The sequence below is a fragment of the Mesoplodon bidens genome, assembly GCF_964165515.1.
Source record: "Mesoplodon bidens genome assembly, chromosome: 19".
NCBI classification, from domain to species: domain Eukaryota; kingdom Metazoa; phylum Chordata; class Mammalia; order Artiodactyla; family Ziphiidae; genus Mesoplodon; species Mesoplodon bidens.
The window spans coordinates 37,799,324-37,822,630 of NC_138179.1; the positions used below are offsets into that span (position 1 = coordinate 37,799,324).

The 23,307-nt window shown below is 52.9% G+C and overlaps 1 protein-coding gene across 3 annotated transcripts in view; it reads right to left on the reverse strand.

Annotated features, from left to right (window-relative positions):
* The window catches only part of SDK2 (sidekick cell adhesion molecule 2), a 263,209-nt gene extending 240,566 nt beyond the window's left edge, over window positions 1–22,643 (reverse strand). For 2 of the 3 annotated variants that reach the window (XM_081220351.1, XM_081220350.1), the window contains exon 1: window positions 22,219–22,642. In XM_081220351.1, the coding sequence (XP_081076477.1) occupies window positions 22,219–22,282 (64 nt within the window). In that variant the 5' untranslated portion in view covers window positions 22,283–22,642. Of the gene's footprint in view, window positions 1–22,218 lie in introns of all 3 variants that reach the window. The other variant, XM_081220352.1, reaches the window with a different exon arrangement.
* Between the last annotated feature and the right edge of the window lie 664 nt (window positions 22,644–23,307).

The window sequence follows — 23,307 nt, forward strand, 5'->3', positions numbered from 1 at the left end:
AAATGAGTTAAACAAGTGAATTAATTAATTCAAAGATAATTGTTGGTGAAGAATGTGAAGAAATTGGAACTCTGGTACATTACTGGTGAGAAATGTAAAATGGTTTAGGAACTGTGGAAAACAGTGTGTCAGTTCCTGAAAAAGTGAAGCACAGAATTACCGTATGATTCAGCAATTCCACTCCTAGGTATACACCCCAAAGGACTGAGAACAGATACCCAAACAAATGCAGATACACACATGTTCACAGAAGCACTAGTCACAACAGCCAAAAGGTGGAAAGGGTCCACGTGTCTATCAACAAATGAATGGATATGGGACTTCCCTGGTAGTGCAGTGGTTAAGAATCCGCCTGCCAATGCAGGGGACATGGGTTCGAGCCCTGGTCTGGGAAGATCCCACATGCCGCGGAGCAACTAAGCCTGTGTGCCACAACTACTGAGACTGTGCTCTAGAGCCCACGAGCCACAACTACTGAGACCATGTGCCACAACTACCGAAGCCTGTGCACCTAGAGCCCATGCTCCACAACAAAGAGAAGCCACTGCAATGAGGAGCCCACAAACCGCAATGAAGAGTAGCCCCTGCTCACTGCAACTAGAGAAAGCCCGCGCACAGCAACGAAGACCCAACGCAGCCAATAAATAAATAAATTAATTAATTTACAAAAACACGAATGGATAAACAAATTGTGGAATATACATGCAATGGAATATTATTCCGACATAAAAAAAGAACAAAGTACTGAGACATGCTACAACATGGATGAACCTCAAAAAGTCACGCCCCATGAAAGAAGCCAGACACAAAAGGTCACATATGGTATGGTTCCGTTTATATGAAATATCTGGAATAAGTAGATCCATAGATACGGATTGCAGATTGGTGGTTCTCATCACTCCCTTTCGGGGTGATGAAAATCTTTTGAAACTAGATAGAAGTGGTGGCTGTACAACATTATGAATGTACTAAAGTGAACACTGATTGTTCACTTTAAACTGGTTAATTTTATGTCATGTGAACTTTAACATAATAATAGTAATAATAATAATAATAAAACTCCAGTAGAAAACTCAGAGTCTTTCTGTCTGAAGAAGTAGAGAATATGGGGCAACCACAGCCACTGGACAAGTGAGGGGTGAATACTGGAAAGGAGAGAGCCAAAGAGAGGAACACCAAATTCTGTATCTAGTCTCTGCCCAAATCTCTGGCTGACCCTCTAACCATGCAAGCTCAGGGCAGACTGGAAGTAACCCAGCTGAAGATAAAAGAACTGAACTGAGATTTGAGCTAACTGTTCCAAGAGACAGCATTTGCAGTTTGATTCAACTAAGTGAATTCCCACTAAAACAGAAATAAAATCAATACTCTTGGAAGAAATATAACAGAATTCAGGTTCTCCATAACATACCAATCACAATGCCCAGGATACCTTCCAAAGTTACTCCACATACAACGAACCAGGAAAATATGAAATATTCCCAAGGTTAAAGACAACCAATGGAGAATGACCCTGAAATGAAGATGCTGCAGTTAGCTGGCACCGACTGTAAAGTAGCTCTTATAACTATACTCAGTGAGATAAATGACAATATGCTCTTAATGAAAGAAAAGACAATACATCTTTAGCAAGCTAGAAAAAATACATATAATCTATATAGCCATATGGAAATTTTAGAACTGAAAACGAAAGTATGTGAAATTTTGAAATTCAGTAGATGGGCTTAATCACAGAATGCAGAAAACAGAGGAAATAGTGAACTTGAAAATATACCTATAGAAACTATTTAATCTGAAGAACAGAGAGAAAAAAATTTTTAAAGTTAACAGAGCCTTAGGGACCTGTGGGGCAATATCAATGCATCTGATATAGGTGACAGTAAAGTTCCAGAAGGAGAGGAAAGAGAGAATGGGGCAGAAAAAATATTTGAAGAAATAATGGCTGACATCTCCCCAAATTTCTGGTGAAAGACAAAGTCCTTCCTGATTCCCCAGGGGAAGGCATCTCTCCCCCCCTGGATTACTGCTTCCTATTTCAACTTATTTAACAAATACTCATGTAGGGTTAACTATATGGCAGAAGCTCTTCTAAGACATAATAATGTTTAATTCTCAAGAAGCAAGTACTACCATCCCCAACTTACAGATGGGTAAACTGAGGTTCAGAGAGGCTAGGTTGCTTGTCCACAGCCACAGAGGCAGTGTGGCCCCAGGGTGCTAGCTCTTATCCACGACCTTAGTTGGTTGAGTCGAGAAGTAGGGAATATCGCACTCGGTCCAGAGCCCTGAGTGGGAGGGAGGAGGCCTTCCCATCCCCCTCCAGGCCCCACAGAGCTTGAATGGGAAGAGAGACTGGGGAACTGAGACTGCACCCCAACCTAGTTAAGTTCCCTCTTTGCAAAAGTGGGATGGGCAGGGAGGGTATCACAGATCTAGCCTAACGCCGCCTTGGGGACTCGGGTCAACTCCACTGCACCCCACCCCCTCTCAGACCCTGACACACTCAGCTCCGTCCTGCCTGTGGGTCCGGCTGGGCTGCTCTGTGCTTTTCCCTGATATTTAATGGATCCACACTGTTTGAGGAACTGCACTTAAATAAGTGATGAGTTCTCACAAGTACGCTCCTGTGCTTGTGCCCTGGAGAATCTTCCATTTTGTTTATTTAAAGGGGTGATTCCTTTTCATGTTCCTGAATCAAAGATGGCACCGCAGAGAGACCATTAACAAAGCAGGGCCTCTGGGTTGTTCTTCCAGGAGGAGGAATGGGGCGGGGGACAGCTCAGGTCCCACAGTCCCTCCTCCCAGTGGGGGCTGGGGCTGGGGACAGCTCAGGTCCCACAGTCCCTCCTCCCAGTGGGGGCTGGGGCTGGGGAGAAGGCTGTCCTCAGCAAAAAGAACTGGGATTCAACAGACCGGGTTTAGGCAACCACTAGCCCCTCCAAACCACTCCATGAAAGCTGATGGCACCGACAGCACGTATTTTAGGAGGGCCTCTGCCCTTTTAAAATAAATCTTAAGAAAGCAACAGCAGCAAACGAACTCCAGTGTTTCCCAAACTTTAATGTACATACACATCACCTAAGGAGCTTCAAATGCAGATTCTGATTCATCAGCTGTGGGGCTGAGCCCGAGAGTCTGCATTTCTAGCAAACCCTGAGTGGTGCTGATGCTGTAAGCACCGCTCTCAGCCACTCAAAGCACTGGTGCGTCCCAAAGCCCCGAATTCACCTGGCTGAACCTGGGGAAGACACAACCGTAACAATGGTGGTAGTGGTACTGCTGTGAATAGTCACCAGTATTTACTGAGCATCTACTATGTGCCAGATGCTCCATGCCACCGCCGACTGCAGAAGGAGAATCTATCCAATGTTGCTGAAGGATCTTCCTGATTTCCCTCAAAGAGTCAGCCAGTCACAGGGAAGGAGGACTCTGGATACAGGAGGATTAACATTTTCTGAGCAATGCATATTGCTGCCCCATTCGACAGATGGGATAACAGAGGCTGGGAAGGTATCTTATTGAGGTCCTACAGCTAGCAAGCAGCAGGGCCCGGATTCCAGCTGAGATGTGCTTTGGCTTCGAAGACAGAGGCGTTTTGTACACTGCTTCTCATGGGATGAGGAGACAGGCAGTGCATTCCAGACAGGACCAGACAAGCAGTCCCCCCAGACACGGGGCTGAATTCCAGATCCTTCCCCTCCATTCTCCTGCTCACAGTGATCCAGACGATTCACTGGACAAAACTGGCAAACTTCATGGAGAAGTGTCTACACTCGCTCACCCTTTTGCCTCCTCTTCTCTTACCCCAAGAGCCTGAAACAGGAGAACGCCTGGCCTTCTCAGCCCAAGAACAGGTGCGGGGGGCAGGGACGACGGCAGGAGGAAAACAGGATCCTGGATGGGTCAACTCTCTGCTTTTACAGACCAGGAAACGGAGGCCAGGAGAGGGGAGGGGAATCCCTGAAGGGTCTCACCAGTGGGCGGGGCTGGCCTCAGGGGCCGGGACCCATGCTCAGGGGTCCTGTTCTTAGTTTAATGTTTTGCTGTCACCACCTTGAAATTCTTTTTTTTTTTTTTTTTTTTTTGGTGCGGGTCTCTCACTGTTGTGGCCTCTCCCGTTGCGGAGCACAGGCTCCGGACGTGCAGGCTCAGCGGTCATGGCTCACGGGCCCAGCCGCTCTGCGGCATGTGGGATCTTCCCGGACCGGGGCACGAACCCGTGTCCCCCGCATCGGCAGGCAGGCTCTCAACCACTGCGCCACCAGGGAAGCCCCTTGAAATTCTTAATAATTATCTAGAGGCCTGCGTTTTCATTTTGCACTGGGCCCTGCAGGTTATTTTGCAGGTCCTGCCAGTGGGTTAGAGGTCTTGCTGGAGCTGGACCCTCTTTGGGAGCTGTCCCACTGGCGTGATCAACAAGCAGCACTGAGCTAGACAGAACTGCGTCCAATGGGGAGGCCAGTGCTGGCCCACACCTCCACGCATGGAAACCTTTGGACACTCAAGGCATGAGGAAGGACGACCTTCTGAGGGCCGGGGAGGTAACACCCCAGAATGGTGCCTCAGGGGGGGCCTAGAACAGACTAATGGTTTGGCCAAGGCTGGGGAGGGGTGGAGAGAGGCCAGCTGTCTTCTGGGCCTTGGCCTCTCCATGGAAACCACCAGCAACACCACGCAACACCCAAGGGCTGGGCGGATGCAGGGTGCTCAGCTGTGCCAGCCTGTCTCAGGGATTCGTGTAATTAGAGCCGAGCCCTCCACTGGGCTTTCGGGGTTGGCCACAGGGGAGGAGAGAGCCAAGTGGAGTTGATTCAGAAGCTCTGGCCCGGCCTGGAAGTCCCAGCTCAGAGGGGAGGCCTGGGGAGGAACCGAAGCCAGACATTCATTCCTCTGGGGCCACTGTCCCCCAGGAGACAGGTGCTGGCATCAGGCGGAGCTTTGGGAGGAATGCGGAGCCCGGGGCAGGACGGGGAGAGACTTCATCAGGCCCAGCATGTGCCAGGAAGATGGTGATGGGGGAGGGGAGAGTGTTCTAGAGCCCTGGAGGCAAACCCAGGGGTCTGAGCCTGGGGAGCCTGGTCCATGGTGGGTCCCTAGAGTTTTCTGATGCACACATGAGTTTGGAGAGGGCAGCATTCAGTCCACTGGGGGTGGCCTCTTAACCCTGCAGCCCTTCTCCATTGTGGCCTTCCTGGGCCCAGATGACAGAGTTAAGTGCTGGCTGGGGCCCAGGATCCCAGGGGAATCTCCACGATGTTGGCCAATCCGTGAGCACCACCAAGATGAGCATCTTAAATTTTCTGAATCGATTCTATTGGCCTGTCTTGTGGTTGAGAGCATGGTCGAATCCAAACGAAGGGGGTTGCTGTGAGGGTAAAATGCGTTAATACATGCAGGACCCTCAGAATGGAACCTGTCGGGGGGTAGGGCAGCATTATATAAATCATGGCTGTTATCCAATTTCAGGGATTCCAAATGCATTTTTACATCTCTGTAGTCAGAATGCATCTTACTGCAGATGAAATGGCTGCATTTTTTCTTTCTCAGTGGCACATAAAATAATGATGTGTCTTACAAGTGATGTCTTAGGTTCAACCAAATATGGGATGATGACAATGGTGGCTGTACATCTCGACTGCATTTTTTCAGCGATGCCTCCTCCTTCCATGTGAGTTGAGGTCTGGGGTGCTCCAGTGCCCTGTTCCATGTGGAAACAGGCCTGGAGACCCCAGGTTGCTGGAGAGGGCTGGAGCCTGGGGTCCCCAGGGGCAGGGGTTGCTCTTGGGGGGAATGAGCACAAAGTCATGGGCAGAGGCTGCGACAGGCTGGCAGAGTCCTTGGCAGGTGGGTCAGGAGCACGGTGGGCACGGGGTGAGCCCTCAGTTCCTTAACCCACACGATGGGGAAAGTATGCTTCCTCACAGGCTTGTCGAGAGGACCAGACAATCTGTGTCTGGTTCGTGGCAAAGGCTCGGTCTGTGGGACCTCTTGTTATCACACCCTGACTCCAAAAGCTAACTGTCTGGGAGATAAGCTGCCTTGTGTGTCTGGGGCTGAGAGCTGGGGTAGCAGAGGGGAGCCTAGGCTGAACGTCTGGGCAGGGGGCTCTAAGAGCTGACTCTCAACGCTATAAAGGGCTATTCAAGCCCATCACACTCCGGGAGACCCTGGGGCTTATGGGAGGAAATGTGAGAGGCTGGCCCCTCTTCCAAATCCACACCTGTGGCTGATTCTTTTTTTTTTTTAATAAGTTTATCCATTTTATTTATTTATTTTTGGCTGCGTTGGGTCTTTGTTGCTATGCGCAGGCTTTCTCTAGTTGTGGCGAGCGGGGGCTGCTCTCGCTTGAGTGGGCTTCTCATTGCCATGGCTTCTCTTGTTGCAGAGCACGGGCTCTAGGCGTGCAGGCTTCAGTAGTTGTGGCACGTGGGCTTAGTTGCTCTGCGGCATGTGGGATCTTCCCGGACCAGGGCTCGAACCCGTGTCCCCTGAATTGGCAGGCAGATTCTTAACCACTGCGCCACCAGGGAAGTCCTGTGGCTGATTCTTGACCTCCCTCCCCCTCCACCTGGCAAAGACCCTGTCTGCTCCGTGGCTGTCTGCACCCAGACCCCCTGGACCCCAGCTGGCTGCAGCTCTCCCATGTCCCAATTCAGCTGCTGTGACCATCCCCCTAGCTCAGATGGAGCTGAGAAAGAGGGTTTAGAGGAATCACAGTCTTGCCAGAGGCTGGCTTTTCAGCTAAGGTGAAAACCAAAATGCCAACACTTGCCACGGGATGGAGCCTGCAAAGGGTACCTGAAATCCCAAGCTCAGAAGCCCTGTGACTCAGGACACCTCACTGCGTCCCTTGGCCCCATGTCCTCCTCTGTGAAATGGGTAGCCCTTTGTAATCTGACCTTAGTGGTTCTCTGAGTTGCCCTACAGTTCTAGCTCACCTACTGCCCCTTAGGGAGGAGGCTCCAGGACTCAGCTAGAGGAAGGGTCTGGGGAGGAAGACGCCCCCCCCAAATGCACGTGCTACTCACACGTGTGGACACACAGAGACAACAGAGTCACTGTGCTTTTGTTTCCTGCTCCCCTCCTGAAGCTTGCAGAGGTTCTATAGGCTGGTTGAGGCCAAAGAGTGCACGTGCGGCTGAGCGTAAGCACCCGGGGTGGGGGGCACGGCAGGAAGCACAATCTGACCTCACTGGTTAAGCCACCAGGAAGGTGGGCATTTGCTGCCCATAAGTGCTGCTCAGCAACGGAAGGGATGAAAACAAAGGCCCCAAGCAGGGTCTCATCAGTGTAACAGGTCAAGAAAGAGAAATGAAAGGGATCCAGGTTGGAAAAGTAGTTCACCTGTGCCTTTGGAGACAACCTGATCACCTGTGCAGAAAATCTGATGGAGTCTACAGAAAAGCTACTAGAACCGATCACTGAGCTGAGTCAAAATCCGCTGTGTGGGCTTCCCTGGTGGCGCAGTGGTTGAGAGTCTACCTGCCGATGCAGGGGACACGGGTTCGTGCCCCGGTCTGGGAAGATCCCACATGCCGCAGAGCGGCTGGGCCCGTGAGCCATGGCCGCTGAGCCTGCGCGGCTGGAGCCTGTGCTCCGCAACGGGAGAGGCCACAACAGTGAGAGGCCCGTGTACCGCAAAAGAAAAAAAAAAAATCCTCTGTGTTCCTATATCCTGCAGACAAACCAATGGAAGTCAAAATTTAAAAAAGCATTTACAGTGGCATCAAAAACCTGAAATATTTAGGGATAAATCTGACAAACGATGTACAAAACATATACTGTGAAACCCACAACATGTTGCTGAGAAGAAATCAAAGAACTAAAGAATGGGGTGATAGCCCATGTTCACGGGCCGGAGGACTCAATGCGGTCAGATATCGACACCCTTCAACTTGATCTGTATTATCAATGCAATTCAAAAGTCCCAGCAGGAATTTTTTTTGAATTAATTAATTAATTAATTTTGGGGGCTGTGTTGGGTCTTTGCTGCTGTGCGCGGGCTTTCTCTAGTTGTGGTGAGCGGGGGCTACTCTTCATTGCAGTGCACGGGCTTCTCACTGTGGTTGGCTTCTCTTGTTGCGGAGCACGGGCTCTTGGCACGCGGGCTTCAGTAGTTGTGGTGCACGGGCTTAGTTGCTACGCAGCATGTGGGATCTTCCCAGACCAGGGCTCGAACCCGTGTCCCCTGCATTGGCAGGCAGATTCTTAACCACTGCACCACCAGGGAAGCCCCCCAGCAGGATTTCTAAAAATCTGATTCTAAAATTCATATGTAATATAAAGAAAAATATAAAATGCACATGGCAATGGAAAGGACCTAGAATAGCCAAAACAACTGTGAAAAAGAACAAAGTCAGAGAACTAACACTACCTGCTTTCAAGGCTTATTACAAAGCAACAGTAACCATGACAATGTGCTATCGGAATAAAGACAGACAAATGAATAAATGAAGCACAACGGTGTCCAGAGGTAGACCCACACCTATAGGGACAACTGATTTTCAACAAAGGTGAAGAGATAATTCAGTGGTGAAAAGAAAGTTTTCAAAAACTGAGGCTAGAACAACTGGATATCCATTGAAAAAAAAAAAAGAAGGAAAAGAAAAAGATCTATACACCAGCCAGAGAGGGGTGACCGAAGGCACAAGAAAACTTTTGGTGGTGATGAGTGTCATCAAGATTTTGGTGATGATTTAAGGTGTTATACGTGTGTCAAGAAAAATCAAGTTGTACCCTTTAAATAGGTACAGTTCGTTATGTCAAAACAAAAACAAAGCCCCCAATGTTCCCTGAGGACGTTGGGGGCCGCTCCCATCCTAGAAGACCTCAGCTTCAAGGTCACCTCCTCCAGGAAGCCTCCGCTGGGGCAGGATTGATTCTCAGGTTACCCCTCTGCACCCCCCATCACCTGGTTCCCACCTGCACGAGCATCCTTCACACAGTCCTCTACTACTGACCACATGCTTGATGCCCACACTTGACCATGAACAATTTGAGAGGCAGGACCTGCCTTAACCTGTGCTGGAGCCCAGGCCCTGTGTTTGGCACCCAGTAGGTGCTGAGAAAGCGCTCAAAGAGCAAAGAGAGGTTTTGTTACCCACTGACGCATTAGGGTTACCTTGGCGCTTCTAGAAAAACTGCTTCAGCCGGTGAGGACGTCACCCCCTGCCCTTCCCTTCCCAGGAGGGAGGCCTCTGGGCTGGGGTTTTTTTCTTTCCCTTTTAAGGAAGGACTTTGGGAGCAAGAGCTTCTGATGATGAGATAAGAAGAAGGAAGGGGAGGTGGTCCCCGCTTCCCACGTGCAACACGTATTTCACGGGTCCTGCTAACGGAGCTTCACCACCGTCCTCTGCGGCAGGGAACGGGCAGAGCCCATCGCGGCACAAGTGGCTCAGCATGGCCACCAGTGTGGCACCTCGGATTCTCAAACCTCTAGGCTCGTTTTTCTCAATGTGTGGCCCCCGGACCAGTGGCAGCACATCACCTGGGAACCTGTTTAGACACTCACACTCCTGGGCCCCGCCCCCAGGCCAGATGCTCTGTGGGCGGAGCCCAGGAATCTGCATCCTAGCGAGCCCTTCGGGGACCCGATGCAGGTTCAGGTGTGAGCCCCACCGCTCCGGGCCACCTTCTCACTTCCCGTAATGAGGCAGGTTACACCTGGGCTCCAAGAATGTGCTCCTGAGGCCCCAGATGCAAGGGTACCCCTCCTTCGTTTGGCCTCTCTTCAGTCTCCGGGTGTCCCAAGGCCTAGCACCATGAAGGGGCTGCTCCCTTGTCCCCAGCTGTGTGTCAGCATCTCAGAGGCATGCCTTTGCTGTGGCTCGGATGCTTAGGCTGGGCTCAGCGGGTCCAGGGACCCTGAGCTCTCACACAACAGAGGCACAAGAGAAGCTGTAGTCAGAGGCCTGCTCCCCGCACCCTGAGGCTGGACATTCCAAGTTCCTGGAGAGACAATGGGTCCTAACATTGCAGGCGAGGTGGCAGGCAGGGGGGCGCAGACAATGGGCCTGTGTTTCTCCCCATGCCTTCCTGCGGCCGCTCTCAGCCAGGGCCCTGTGAGGGAGGCTGAACCATCAAAAGCACAGCGGTTCACCCAGCAGATCCCCACTGCCTCTGCCCAGGGTCCAGGCTGAGGCTGGGGCCCCCTCATCACACCCTCCCTCGCTCCCTGGGGTCGAACAATGTTCCTTTTTCCTGAAGGCTTCCAGCATCTTCTAGGCTCTTCAGCTGCTAAGGCCTCGGGAGAAAGCGGTTAAATGCCAATACCTCTCTCCTTCTCCCTGACGCCCTGGCCTCTGTCTTCCTGGGGCAGGGAGAATGGGCAGTGGACAGAGCTCTGCAGCCCCCCGGAGCCGCAGCCAGGGGCACCTCCTCTCGCCCTGGCTGATTTCTCTTCATTAGTGCAAATCACATCAACACTGACAGCAGCGTATTTATTACCGCCCTGACGACAACCATTTTTCACCCAGTGATGCACAGCCCGGTAATGAGCTTGGGGCAGAGCTAATGAGGAACTCCCCCCGGGGCCTCCTGGGCAGCTCCGGCCCCTCGATGGCCTGCCCGCCGACCTGGCCACCCCCTGCCTACAGCCGCTCCACCAGGGCAGGGAGATGGGGTTCCAAACTGGGAGGTCAAGGGCCACTGGGCCAAGCCTGCCGGGAGCTGCGCAAAGCCAGTGAGCATCCGCTCGAGTGGGGAGACTTCAAGGTTGACCGAGCAAGAGGCGTGAGTGCTGGGCCCTGTCTCAGGGCAGGAGCACTGCCTCCAGTCCGGGGCAGAGAGGGACAAACAGCCGTGATAGGGAAGGCTGGCTGCCCCGGGGGAGCCTGGGAGGGCATGGATGCTCTGGGCTTTGCTTCCAGGAGCCCAAGAGCTTCAAGGGGATTCGGGAGGGGGTGGCTGAAGTTGATCGGGAACATTTAGTTAGTGCTGCAAGGGCCGGGCGTGGAGCTGCTGCTGGGATGCAGATTACACTAAGGCCCTGCTTTGCTAGAGGATGGGCTTCTGGTCACCTCGGCTCTCCTGGAAGCCACCGATGCGTGTCAGTGAGAAAGACCCCTGGGCGGTGGGCACAGTTATCATGAAGCCTAGTGCCTCTTACTAGGGAGAGTCTTCAGGCCCTCACTCAGTGCCCTGCCCCCAGCTCTTTTTCAGTCACAGCTACAGTGGTAGAGTTGATGATGTCTGATGCATTTGGTGGCTTGTCCAGTGCAGATTAAAAGGGGAAGGAGGGAGGGCCCAGGGAGAGGCCAGGAGACGGGCCCACTAATGGTATGGAAGCTAAGGGAATACCCAGCAAACACCAACCATCCAAGCAGCAGGGTTCTCTTGGGACCTAGGAGGCACCAGACCACTCCAGCGGATGGTCAGAGTGGCCCGGGGTCGGTTATATTTGGGACACAACTACTTTAGGAAGTGGATATGTAGATAAAACGTTACAGAAACATTTAAATACAAATGCTTGAAATATATATGTGTAAAGCATCTTAGAATCTCACAGATGATGTGACCCAAAAGATCACCTCATTCAAGTTTTTCAAAGCCAAGTTTTGCCCTCTATCCCGGGGGTTCAGGAAGCCAGGGGGCAGACATACCACATCTTCCAGCAACATCAATGGGCCTTAAAATCTCCTTTGTGTGTTAAAATAGAACTCAGGGAGACTGTGGAACGGAATGCAAAATTTCACGCATTAAATATTAAATAAAATAATAAATATTTTATTTTAATATTAAATATTTATATTTATATAATAGTATTATTTATTAAATATAATGTTATATATTATGTAATATTATATATTATATACAATATATAATATATAATAATATATAATATAATATATAATTATATTATATATTATTATATAATATATTATATATAATATATTATACTATGTATTATATAATATATTATTATATATTATATATAATATATATAATATATAATATAATATAATATTATAAATTATATATTATTATTTATAAAATATAATATTAAATATAAATATTTTAATAAAATTATTAAATATTCACGCATAAAATATTAAAAAGGAAAATGTTGTGAGGATGGCAGGCAGCTTCAGGCTGCATGGTCAGATCCCCCAGGGCACGTGTCCACCTCCTCCACTGCTAGAGCCCTTCTCGGAAGCGTTTGGAAATGCTGTACTTATGCACCCACCTTTTCCCACGGAGGACATGGGGGCCAAGAGGGACCCAGTGAGAATGGGTTGTGGCCTCTGAGGCCCACAAGCCTATTACCTTCTCTCTGATGTTACTATTACCCTACAGCACCTTGCTTTAAAGGGTTAACTTCATTAATGGTGAACAATAATTTATGGCTAATACCTCTCTCCTTGTGATGAAGGGTTATTATCTAAACTCAAGGAGTTTGTAATTAAAGAAATCAGTCACACACACGAAAAGATAATTCAGAATCAACAAGGCCAAGTGCCAAAGGAGACATCTAGACCACTGGCATCCCGACGGCTCGGAGGCATCTGGGAGGATGCGTTCCAGCCATGGGACCCAGGGGAGGATGGGAGGATGGGGTGCAGAGGGGAGGCAGGAGGGAAAGGCGCAGATGGCTTGTGGGGGGTGGGCAGTGAGCATGGTGGAGGATGAGAGTTGGGGGAGGGAGAGGTGAGATGGCAGCCGTGCGCAGGGCCAGACTGGGGAGGGCTTGGTGGTGGTACCCAGTGGGGGAAGCCATGAGGGTAAAGGCCTATCAGTGGGGTGGGGAGGGGGAGATGCAAGAGGGCTCAGCATTCAGATCCGACCGCTAAGACCCTGTGGGAGAGCAGACGGGGCATCTTGAAAGGGCTTTAGAGAGGGGAGAGGCCATTCCAGCCTACAGCCCGTGCCCTACCCCTGCACCCACCCAAGCTGGGGTAGAGCCCGTGGTCCAATGAGACAGCTCCCAAATCCCCAAGCAGCATGGTCAGGCATTCCTGAATGTGGATGCCTTGACCAGACCAAAAGCAATGACCTAAGAGGCAGCTGACCTGCCCTCGTTGTCTCTTTCTTACAAGTCAAGGGACCTTGGCAAGTTTCTTCATGTTTCTGAACTTCAATGCTAACAAGGTAAATAACAACACCTTCTGGCCAAAATCCTTCATAGGTTGGGGTGAAGAGAAACATGAGATGTCTGTGAATGCGACCCTCAGAAATTTGAGTTTTTAGGAAAGGGTCCAGTAAAAACATTCACCTCAAGGCCTGAACAGCTGATAATAACTTAATATGTGGGTTCTCAGTGACATATTTGCATTTTAAGCTGGAGGCAGGGAATGTCTCAGCCAAATAAATAAATCCCTAATAATGGAGGTTTAGATGCTACTGGCAGGTTTGTGAAAGAGAAAGGGAGCAGCCGCATTTGGGGACAGGGCGTGTGACAAATTGTAGGCCCAAAGCTGACCTTGCTTCGCTGACACCAAGATGGCAATAATGACAAAGACGAACAGTTACTCAGTGTTTGCTATACACTGAGCTCTGTCCTGAGAGCTTAGCATATCTCATTAAATCTTGTCACAACCCTGTGAGGTGAGGACGACTGTTATCTCCATTTTACAGATGGAAAAACCGTGGCACAGATAGGCTATGTAACTGATCTAAGTTCATCCAAGCAGTAAATGACGGGTAACTGAATTCAGGGAGTCGTGTATGTTTCAGGCCCCTTAGAGGCCTGTTCTATCCCACCTGGACCCTCTGATGGCACACTCTGGATTGGCCCTCATAGTTCAAAGCAAGGAATGGAGCATCTGTACCAGATTCAGAGCTGGCTCACGTGATATGGGACAAGGCAGTCGTGCAGGCGCCATTGCTCAGACTTTACACAACACACCTCCCTCCCCATTTGCACATTTGCACCCCCGTGGAGGAGTCCACGTGTGGGGGGCCCGGGCTCCAGCAGGCCCTGGAGAGTCACCGTGTCCACCCCAGAAGCTGAACTCCCTGAATGAGCTGCATTACGGCCAATAATATTTCCTCCTTTCAGGATTAGCACATGATCAAAATTTCATCACCCCTCTGGGTCACTAATAGCATCCAAGTTTACTTGCTGCTTTTCTCCACCCCATTCAGCTTAGAAGACTCTGGAGCTCGGTCACTGGCCAGCCAGTCATGAACGCCCCAGGTGACCCTCAGGAGACTCCCCAGACATCTCCAGAGAGGGGACAGGGGAAAGCAGGAGAGGAGGCACGGGAGGAAGGGGTTCCCCTCATGACCGCTCATGTTCTGCCAGCTTAAGGCCCACTGAGGACACAACTGGGGCAGAGGCAAGAACCAGGAGGGTCAGGAGGGGAAGGAGGAATTCCCAGGGCGACTTCCCAACTCCACTCCCGCCCCTGGGCCACACAGCACAACAGGCTGGGCATGTCTCATCAGGAAGATATCAGTGAAGGATGTGGTGCAGGTGCAGGGCAGCCCAGGGCAGTGGAAAGATGCCCCATAGAGCCCTGGGTTCAAATCCTGACTTCTTTTTTTTATTATTATTGGGGTACAGTTGTTTTACAATATTGTGTTAGTTTCTACTGTACAGCAGAGTGAAGTAGTGTTCCCTGTGCTATACAGCGGGTTCTCATTAGTTATCTATTTTATACATATTAGTGTATATATGTCAATCCCAATCTCCCAATTCATCCCACCCACCTCCCTTCCCCCCTTGGTGTCCATACGTTTGTCCTCTATGTCTGTGTCTCTATTTCTGCCCTGTAAACCAGTTCATCTGTACCATTTTTCTGGATTCCACATGTATGTGTTAATATACGATATTTGTTTTTCTCTTTCTGACTTACTTCACTCTCTATGACATCTCTAGGTCCATCCACGTCTCTACAAATGACCCAGTTTCATTCCCTTTTATGGCTGAGTAATATTCCATTGTATATATGTACCACACCTTCTTTACCCATTTGTCTGTCGATGGACATTTACGTTGCTTCCATGACCTGGCTACTGTACAAATCCTGACTTCCTACCTGTGGGGCCTTGGGCAGGCAATGGCTCTGAGCCTCAGGTTACCCACACATTGGAGGTGAAGGAGGTCAGAGGCGGGTAATGACTGTAATGCACTTGACACAAAGAACTGGGTGGCAATTGTGAGCTGGCTTCCCCTCTTTAGATGCATAGGATGGGGAGAGGAGGCCAAATCATTCTACACTGGGGAAGAAGCAAAAGAAACTGAAGCAAGAGGAAGATACGGGAGAAGTATGGAGAGAAGATAGCAGGGGGAAAAATCTGGAAACAAAATGGAACCTGAGGGCTTCCCTGGTGGCGCAGTGGTTGAGAGTCCGCCTGCCGATGCAGGGGACGCGGGTTCGTGCCCCAGTCCGGGAAGATCCCACATGCTGCGGAGCGGCTGGGCCCGTGAGCCACGGCCGATGAGCCTGCGCATCCGGAGCCTGTGCTCCGCAGCGGGAGAGGCCACAACAGTGAGAGGCCCGCGTACCACAAAAAAAAAAAAAGTGCAACCTGAGACCCAATCTTAAGACCCTTTGGCGGGGCAAATACAGAAGCACAAATATAGTTACATTAGCTTATTAAGTGCTTCTGATATGTCAGGCTCCATGCCGAGCGCTCTGCTTGTGTCATCTCATTTACTTCTCCTTGTATTACAAACAAGCCAACGGGGCTTGAGCATATAAGTGATGGAATGCAAAGTGGCAGAGATTAACCCAAACTGACAGAGCTGGAACCCAGGTCCTCCCAGTTCCAAGGCACTGACCCTCCTACATGCCACTTCTCAACAGCTTAAGGGAAAAAAAAACCCTCAAAAGGCAGGAAAGTAAGAGCACAGACAGGGAGGGGTATGCTTTAGGGATGGCCCTGTCTTGGGTGAAGTGATTCTCTGTATGAAATGCTCTTCTGCAGACCACAGTATCATCTCTGCAGTTATTAGGAATGCTCAACATCACCAGTGCGCGTCGAGATGCTCTTTTTCCAGCACACAGAAGACTGCACTTCCTAGCTCCCTTGCCTGGGAAGGACCACTGGGTGGGACCACGTGAACAGCTCTGGCCAATGGGCTGCCAGGGGAAGAGAGCCAAGCTAGAGTATTTAATTGTAAATGCATGTCTTCCCCTCTCACGTATTTCAAAAGGTGCCTCCACGCCTGGATGGGGGCATTACCTAAGCCCCCTACCAGTCCTCCCAATTTCCTCCCCATCGAAAGACGGAGCTCAGCTGATAGAGATTCAGCAAGGACCCAACTCAGAGGCCCTACTGCTAGAGGCAGCTTCACCTGCAGGGCCAGAGGTGGGAAAAGATGGGAACAGGGGCGAGGAAGTCTGAGCAAGGGCTCCTGGCTCAGCAAAAACACTATTCTGGATTGACACATACACACTGCTATATTTAAAATGGATAACCAACGAGGACCTACTATATAGCACAGGGAACTCTACTCAATATTATCAATGTGTAACCACCTAAATGGGAAAAGAATTTGAAAAAGAATCGATACATGTATATGTAGAACTGAATCACTCTGCTGTACACCTGAAACTAACACAACATTGTTAATCAACTAGACTCCAATGTAAAATAAAAAGTTAAAACAAATAATCACTATTTCACGGAAGCCCAGGCTGGGGGGCAGGGCTCCCATCCCTGAGGGGCTTGGCTGCTCATCGCAGTGGAGGCTCCATGGCACGGGGCGTAGGTGATGCGCAGAGGGGCCCGTGAGAGTGCGTGAGCGGCTGGAGAGGAGCTGGAGAAGCAGGTAGAGACCAGAGGACAGAGGGCTTTATGCCGTAGGTAAGTGTTCATTCATTCACACATTCACTGATGTATTCTTCGTTCACTAATTCATATTCGTTGAGCTCCTTCTATCTGCCAGGCACTCTCCTAGCAGCTGGGGATACAGCAGGGGATAATATAAAGCCCCGCCCACATGAGAGAGACCAGCAATAAACAAGCCAATATATGTCAGATGCAGCTGAGGGCTGTGGAGAGAGGAAAGCAGGCTCAGGGGTGGGTGCTTGGAGATGCCACCGTTACAGGGTGTTTAGGGACGGATCAGGGACATCAGAGGAAAGGCCCGATTAAAGGATTGAGCTGTGCAGACATCTGGGAGGAGTGGGCACGGCTGCAGGGACCACAGGACCCTCCAGCGCCAGTTCAGAGGCCAGAGCACGGTGGTAAGTTCTAGGAACGCAAGGGCGGTCAGCGCGGTGGACAGCAGTGAGCGAAGGTGAGGCTGGAGAGGAGGATGTGTGTGGGGAGCGAGGGGTGGGGATTATGACACCCTTATACCTGGTGGCCCACACGTTATAAGCACTTAACACTTACTAAGGGCATTTTTAAAGTGATGGAGATAATCTCATTTAACATTACCAAAAAAAAAAAAAAATCCTACGAGGCAGATAACAAGACTTATTTTTAACTCCGTTTCCTCATTTTACAGATGAGGAAACTGAGCCTCAGCTCCGGGTGGCTCAGTGATAGAGGAAGGCCAGGACCAGGCTGGAAGCCATCTCCATTGCCATGCTGGCACCTCCAGTATCGGCAGGAGAGGGGCCTCAGTGGGGCTCCCGGGCTCAGGGAGGGGCTTTCTGGACCAGACACCTGGCTCGGGGAGTCTGATGAGACACGCTGTGCAGCCCCTCCCTCCCCTCCCTCCAGGACCCTGAGCAGTCCCGGTGGGTCCCTGGCTCAGCATTACTCACTGGCCCCCGCCTTCTGTCCCCGGAGGACAGGAGTGGGTGGGAGGACGAGGAGTGGTGGGGTGAGTAGCGGGGATGTCTCAGCAACCCGGCTTGTTTTCCTTTCCATTACAGGCAGTGGGGCTGCTGCTGGCCCATTTGTTGCTATTGGCGTCCCAAGGCCCCAAATTTATGATGACTAATTCCCACCGCTTCAGGCAGCTCCAGGGCTGTCTGTGGCAACAACGTGCTCCAGGCGGGGCCAGGGTGGAAATCCCGCAGGCAACACCCTAACACCCTGCATCAATTCCAACTCAGCTTCCTGACTCCCTGAGGGGCCAGGAGTCAGAGGGCACGGAGGGCAAGGTTCCAGCCAATCAGAGGACTCCTTCACCCATAGCCAAATCCTAGGATAACCAGCCACAGGGAGGTTCAGCAACATAAAGCACGACTGTCTAACAACCAGCCTGTTCTGTAAGGTAGTGAGCCCCCCATCGCCAGGGGTATGCAAGCAGAGACCACATGGCCACCTGTCGCAGGCTTGTAGGCAGGGGACAGCACTAGATGATTTTTCATGTTTCTTTCAAGTCAAATGTACTGATCATGTTAGTCCTCAGGACAGAGAACAAGCTCATTCTCTACCATCATTTAGCTTACAGCCCAATTGTGTCCTGTGGTACAAGATCGAGTGCATACCAATATGCAGTTTAACACATTATTTTAAGGTCAGCCGTTCAGGCACTGTTTAAACAGAAAACTGCTGTAAAGGACTTGGCCTCTTTCCCAGCCTCCCTTCCCTGATGGAACAAGGTTCCTGGCCCCTACTCTGGCCTTCCAGCAGAGGACATAAAGGAAAGGCGGTCGATAAATATTTGCCAAACAAATATACGAAAGAGAGAGTTTCTGAGGCAGGTATCAGGCTGCCAGCATGATCTGGTCTCTGGACAGGGGGTCCTGAGTCCGTCCACCCCAGGCAGGGGTGGTCTTCTGGGGCCAATACAAGCACCAAACAGTGTCACTCATCAATCCACAGTCAGAATGTTCCAGACTGCCCAGCTGAAGCCCAGGGGTGCACAGGGCGAGGGGTTTGCGGGGCCGAGAGCCACCTCTCTGGCCCTGGGAGAAGGGGAAGTAGGGAACAGGGACACCCCCGGGGCCACCCTCGCGTGGGGCGGGGGCTCTTGACACATACCAGCTGAGCCACAGGCAAGCAGGCCAGTCGGCCTTGTGGTAATGAGTATGAAGCCCTGATCAATAAGTTATTTTTTGCTGTCAGTAATTAATAATTATAGCTTAGCCACAGCATTAAACTTTCATCCCACTCCCTTGAGTGCTGTTTGGCTTTTATTGTGATTACCTCCCAGCAGTAAACTTTCTCCCTTTGGGGCCTTCGTGATCCTCCGGGGCTGGGCTTCCCAATCCCCGTTCACGGTTTTCCCACTGCCTGGTTCCCTCAGCTCAGACTCCCCTCTGTTCCTCCCCCAGGCACCGTTCACTTGAAAGAAGCTTCTGGACCAGCTGGCTGGGCTCTGCCACCCTCCTTCCAGCCTCCCAGCCTCCGAGAGATGTCCACCAGCAGTGACCAAGCTTTGAGGTACGTGAAACATCTTGCGAGGTGCTTGTTAAAATGCAGACACCCTCCAATCTGAATGCCTGGGAGTCTGGATCGGGACCGCTGGAGGGCCACTTTGGGTCATGGTGATGCGGCCACAGAAGGAAGTCAGAGAAGGGTCTTGGGTGAGGAAAAGGCATTCAAGGCCTTTTCAGTGGGTGGCCAGGAACCACTCCTCATGGTCCCTTGGCTAATAGTGTACAAAGAATCATAATATCAACAAAAATAACAATTACCCTTTATTAAGCACCTTCTACGTGCCAGGCACTTGCTAGGCACCCCCTGAATACCTGGTATCCTCATATGTACTCTGCTCTTTTTACAACACCCCTGCGCTTAGTTTGGGGAAAGAGTGGGAACCATGTGACACCACGTTTCAGGGGAAACGATCAAATGGTAGCTTTCAGTATAAACAGGTAGCATTGCCCAGGTTCTGCACCTGAAAAATACTAGGTTAAGTCTGGATAAATCCGGCAGCCAATGTGAGGTTTGTCCCAAGAGAGGAAGACTGCTTGGTCCCTCACTCTGTATCATCATTAGAGAACGGGGCTCATGGGCTCAGAAGTGACACACAGTGCCAGTGGCCCTAACCACCCCAAAGGGTTCATGGCATCGCCTCAAACTCAAAAGCAAAGCAAAAGGAGAAAAAAGCAAAGGAGAGACTCCACTCTCTAACCCCAAAGCAGATGAGAAACAACCCCCTGGAACCCCATGCTTGACCCTGTTTCCCCGACACACAATGCAGCAGTGCCCCCAGACCTGGGCCGAGACCAAGTTCCCATAATCCTCTGCATGGTTTGCCGCCCTGGAGACAAATGCAAGGAGAGTACCCGATGGATGCTGGAAAACACTCTCTGGGAGCCAGAGAACACAAACGCAGCAGCAGGGAACCTGGGCAGCCACACTCAAGCCCGCAGCAAACAAGAGAAGCGGGAGAGAGAGTGAATCAATCAAAGAGACCTTCGCCACTTCTGACAGGGCAAGCCCCTCCCTCTGGAAGCACAAGGACAGGAGGTGGCCTGGCCTGAACTTCAGCAGGACGGACGCGTGGAACCTTGGACTTCGGTGGATGGGACAGGTGTGGAGGTGGGACATGGAAACGACTTGCTGACCCAGAAGGAAGGACCTTCGGGTGCCCTGGGGACTCCTTACAAGCCTGGTTTTGGATGGGACAAGAACTAACGAGCCGCCTGCCCAGGGAAATCGTGGGGTTACTGGAGTCTGTGCAGTAATGAAGTTAGAAGCATCCAGATAGAGACGGACACCCCTCCGAGTCCTCCCAGTAGCCTGGCTTTCAGCTAGTAAACCCATGGACATCTCAGAACACATCTGCGAGGTGCCCCAGGCCTAACCTGTTCTTTTCTGCCAGCCTCACATTCCCCCTGAACCCTTAGAAGAAGGGCCCCGTCCCAGCAAGCCCACCCCAGCTGCAGATGGTCCTGGTTCCAGGGAGAGAGGGGCTTAGAACCCACCTGGTCCCAGTCCAGACTCCCGTCCCCAGATCACCCAGCAGCCTTCGGCAAGTCACCTAATGCCTCTAGACCTCAGTTTTCCCATCTGTTAAATGGCTACTAGAATAAGACGACCTCTGAAGTCCCTGCCTGCTGGAAGATTTTTTGATGATCATAAAAATAATAACTTTTATTACCTTACAGTTACAGGGCCCCGTTACAAAATTTCTAAGCGCTTTAACGCAAATTACATTGTAAAATCCTCCCCTCAACCCTGTGAGTGAGAGCTGATTATTTTTATCTGTTTGATCTTGCCTCTCTGGGCTGCCTGACGCTGGGCTCACTGGAGTCCCTTCTTCCCTGCGACTCCGGGACTCCAGAGATGGGGTGGGGCCCTTTCGAGGCTGCAGCCTCCGCAGACCGGCGCCCCCTGGGTGGGTCCAGGCCCCCTCCCGAGCCTGGAAGAAGGAAGGCCAAGCCCTGAGAGTCCTGGAGCTCAGTCCAGGCTTCGTCTCCCGCCGCCCCCAGCAGGCGCCGCTCGGACACCGCTGGCACTGCTGTCTGGATCTGCGAACACCAAAGGCAAGGGGGCACGGGTGCAGCCGCCCTCCCCCGCTGGGACCTGCCCGAGGACTGGCGGTATGTCTGGGCATCCGCCCTCTGGAGGGGGGCAGGGCGGATCGATCACGCCTCCCCCTCCTTCCCAGCACTCCCACCCCAAACCCACCAGCCCTTCTCCACCTTGAGGCTGCGCCAGGCAGCTACAGGTCAGAGCGGCGGCGGCAGAGACACTGGAGCGGCCAGTGGAGCTGGAGGCAAAGGCGGGACGCTGAGTGTATCTGGGGGCGGGGGGAGGGGAGGGGAGTGGGCGCGAGAGGAGAGGGCCTCAGACCTCGCCTCCGGCGAGCACCGCGAAGCACCCCCAGCCCCGGCGGCCGGCCAGGCAGCCAGGCGCGGGCTCCGAGACTTAGCCAGGCCCCGAGACTGCCCTCCCGGGGCGACCATCCAGGAACCCAGCGCTCTACTCCGGCTCCCTCCCGCCGCCCTCCCGCCCCACTGCCTCGCCCCGGGGCGGCCAGCGCGTGCCCGACAGGGCCTTGCCCTTCCCCGCGGACACCGAGCGGGGACCCAGGAGCCCGGCCTGAGGAGCAGGGTGCAGCCGGGCGCTGAGCCCGGCACGGAATGGCGCGCCCCTCCCACACCAGCCCGAGGGCACCCACAGCCCGGGTGGGGGGGGGTAGCGACCCCCCGACTCCTCTTCGGCTCCACGAGCGACGCCTCCCAGCACGGGCCCCCACCTTCCCTTATTCGGAACTCACAAGTCTCAGCAAGACCGCTCCAGCCCCCCAAAGAGAGCCCCCAAACTCGGGGAAAGGGGCCTGAAACTCCCGGGAGAGGGCTCTGCCCAGGCCAAGCCCGGGGTCTCGGAGGCGACCGTGAGGCCATCGAGCTCCCGCGCCCCTCCGCGCGCCCCTCCCGCGCCCCTTCCCCAGCCCCACTGGGGGTGGCACTGTACCTTGGGCTCCGGTCGCGCGGATCTGGTGCAGGGCCAGCAGAGTCCAGATCAGTAGTCCCCACATGGCAACCAGCCTTTTCTTCGTGGGGTTGGTCTTCCGAACAGTTTTATAATCCTGGTGAGGTCCCGTACCCCGTGGCTACGTCCCGGGAGGCTGTCTACGCGGCTCCGGCCCGGAGCGGTATCCGCCGGGGAGGGGAGACGCTGGCGACCCCAACCCTTCCTCCTCTTCTTTAGTACAAGTCCGATACCCGCGGCGCTCCGGGAAGGCGAGGGGCGAGCAAAGATTAGGAGGATGAAGCCGCTCTCGGTCTCGGGGCACCTCCCCGCTTAGCACCCCAACTCCGACTTCTCCCGGGCAAGGCGGCCTCGCCGATCTGACCGGGTCGCGGGCCGGGCTCCGGAATAAAGCGACAACTTCAGGAAACTTCCTCCCTTGGCCACGTTGCCCGCCCCCTCCCCGCCCCCTGCCCGCCCCCTGGTTGGGTGCTCCGCGCGGACGCAGTCACCGCCGATCCGGGCGCCGGGCCCCCGGGGCCGCGCGGGAGGCGAGCGCGGCGGCAGACGCGGGTGCGGGGCTTCTTTCAGGGGCGCCGGGTTCGGGAGGCGCGGTGAGCATAGCGGTCCGAATCTCCCTGGAGCTGAAGTTTTCTTCTCTCTAACTTTGCAGGCGGCATCTGGCGGGGCCGAACCACCTCTCTCGGCTCCACCGCCCCGGCGCTTAATCCGGGGACTCTTGGTCCCTCCTGGGGACGCCGGGCCCGGGCGCTCCCTCGGCTCCGCGTCCAGCGGGCTAGCAAACTTTGCGGGTCCCGCGGCCCGGCGCGCCGCCCCGCGAGCCCATGTCCGCTCTGGCTGCGGGGCGGCGGAGACGTCTGCTGGGCTCGGCGACCCGGGCTTTTCGCCGGCGCCCGGGCGCGGAGCCTCCTGCTGGCCCGAGGCTGGAGCCGGGCGGCTCTGCCCTCCGCCGCTCCCCGGCCGGAGCTCTCGGCGAGGCGCGCGGAGAGCCTGGCGGGCGGCCCCGGCTCCGGGGGCGCGGCGCCTCCTCGGACGCCCGGCGCGCGCCGACTTCCCGGGCAGGAGAAGCAG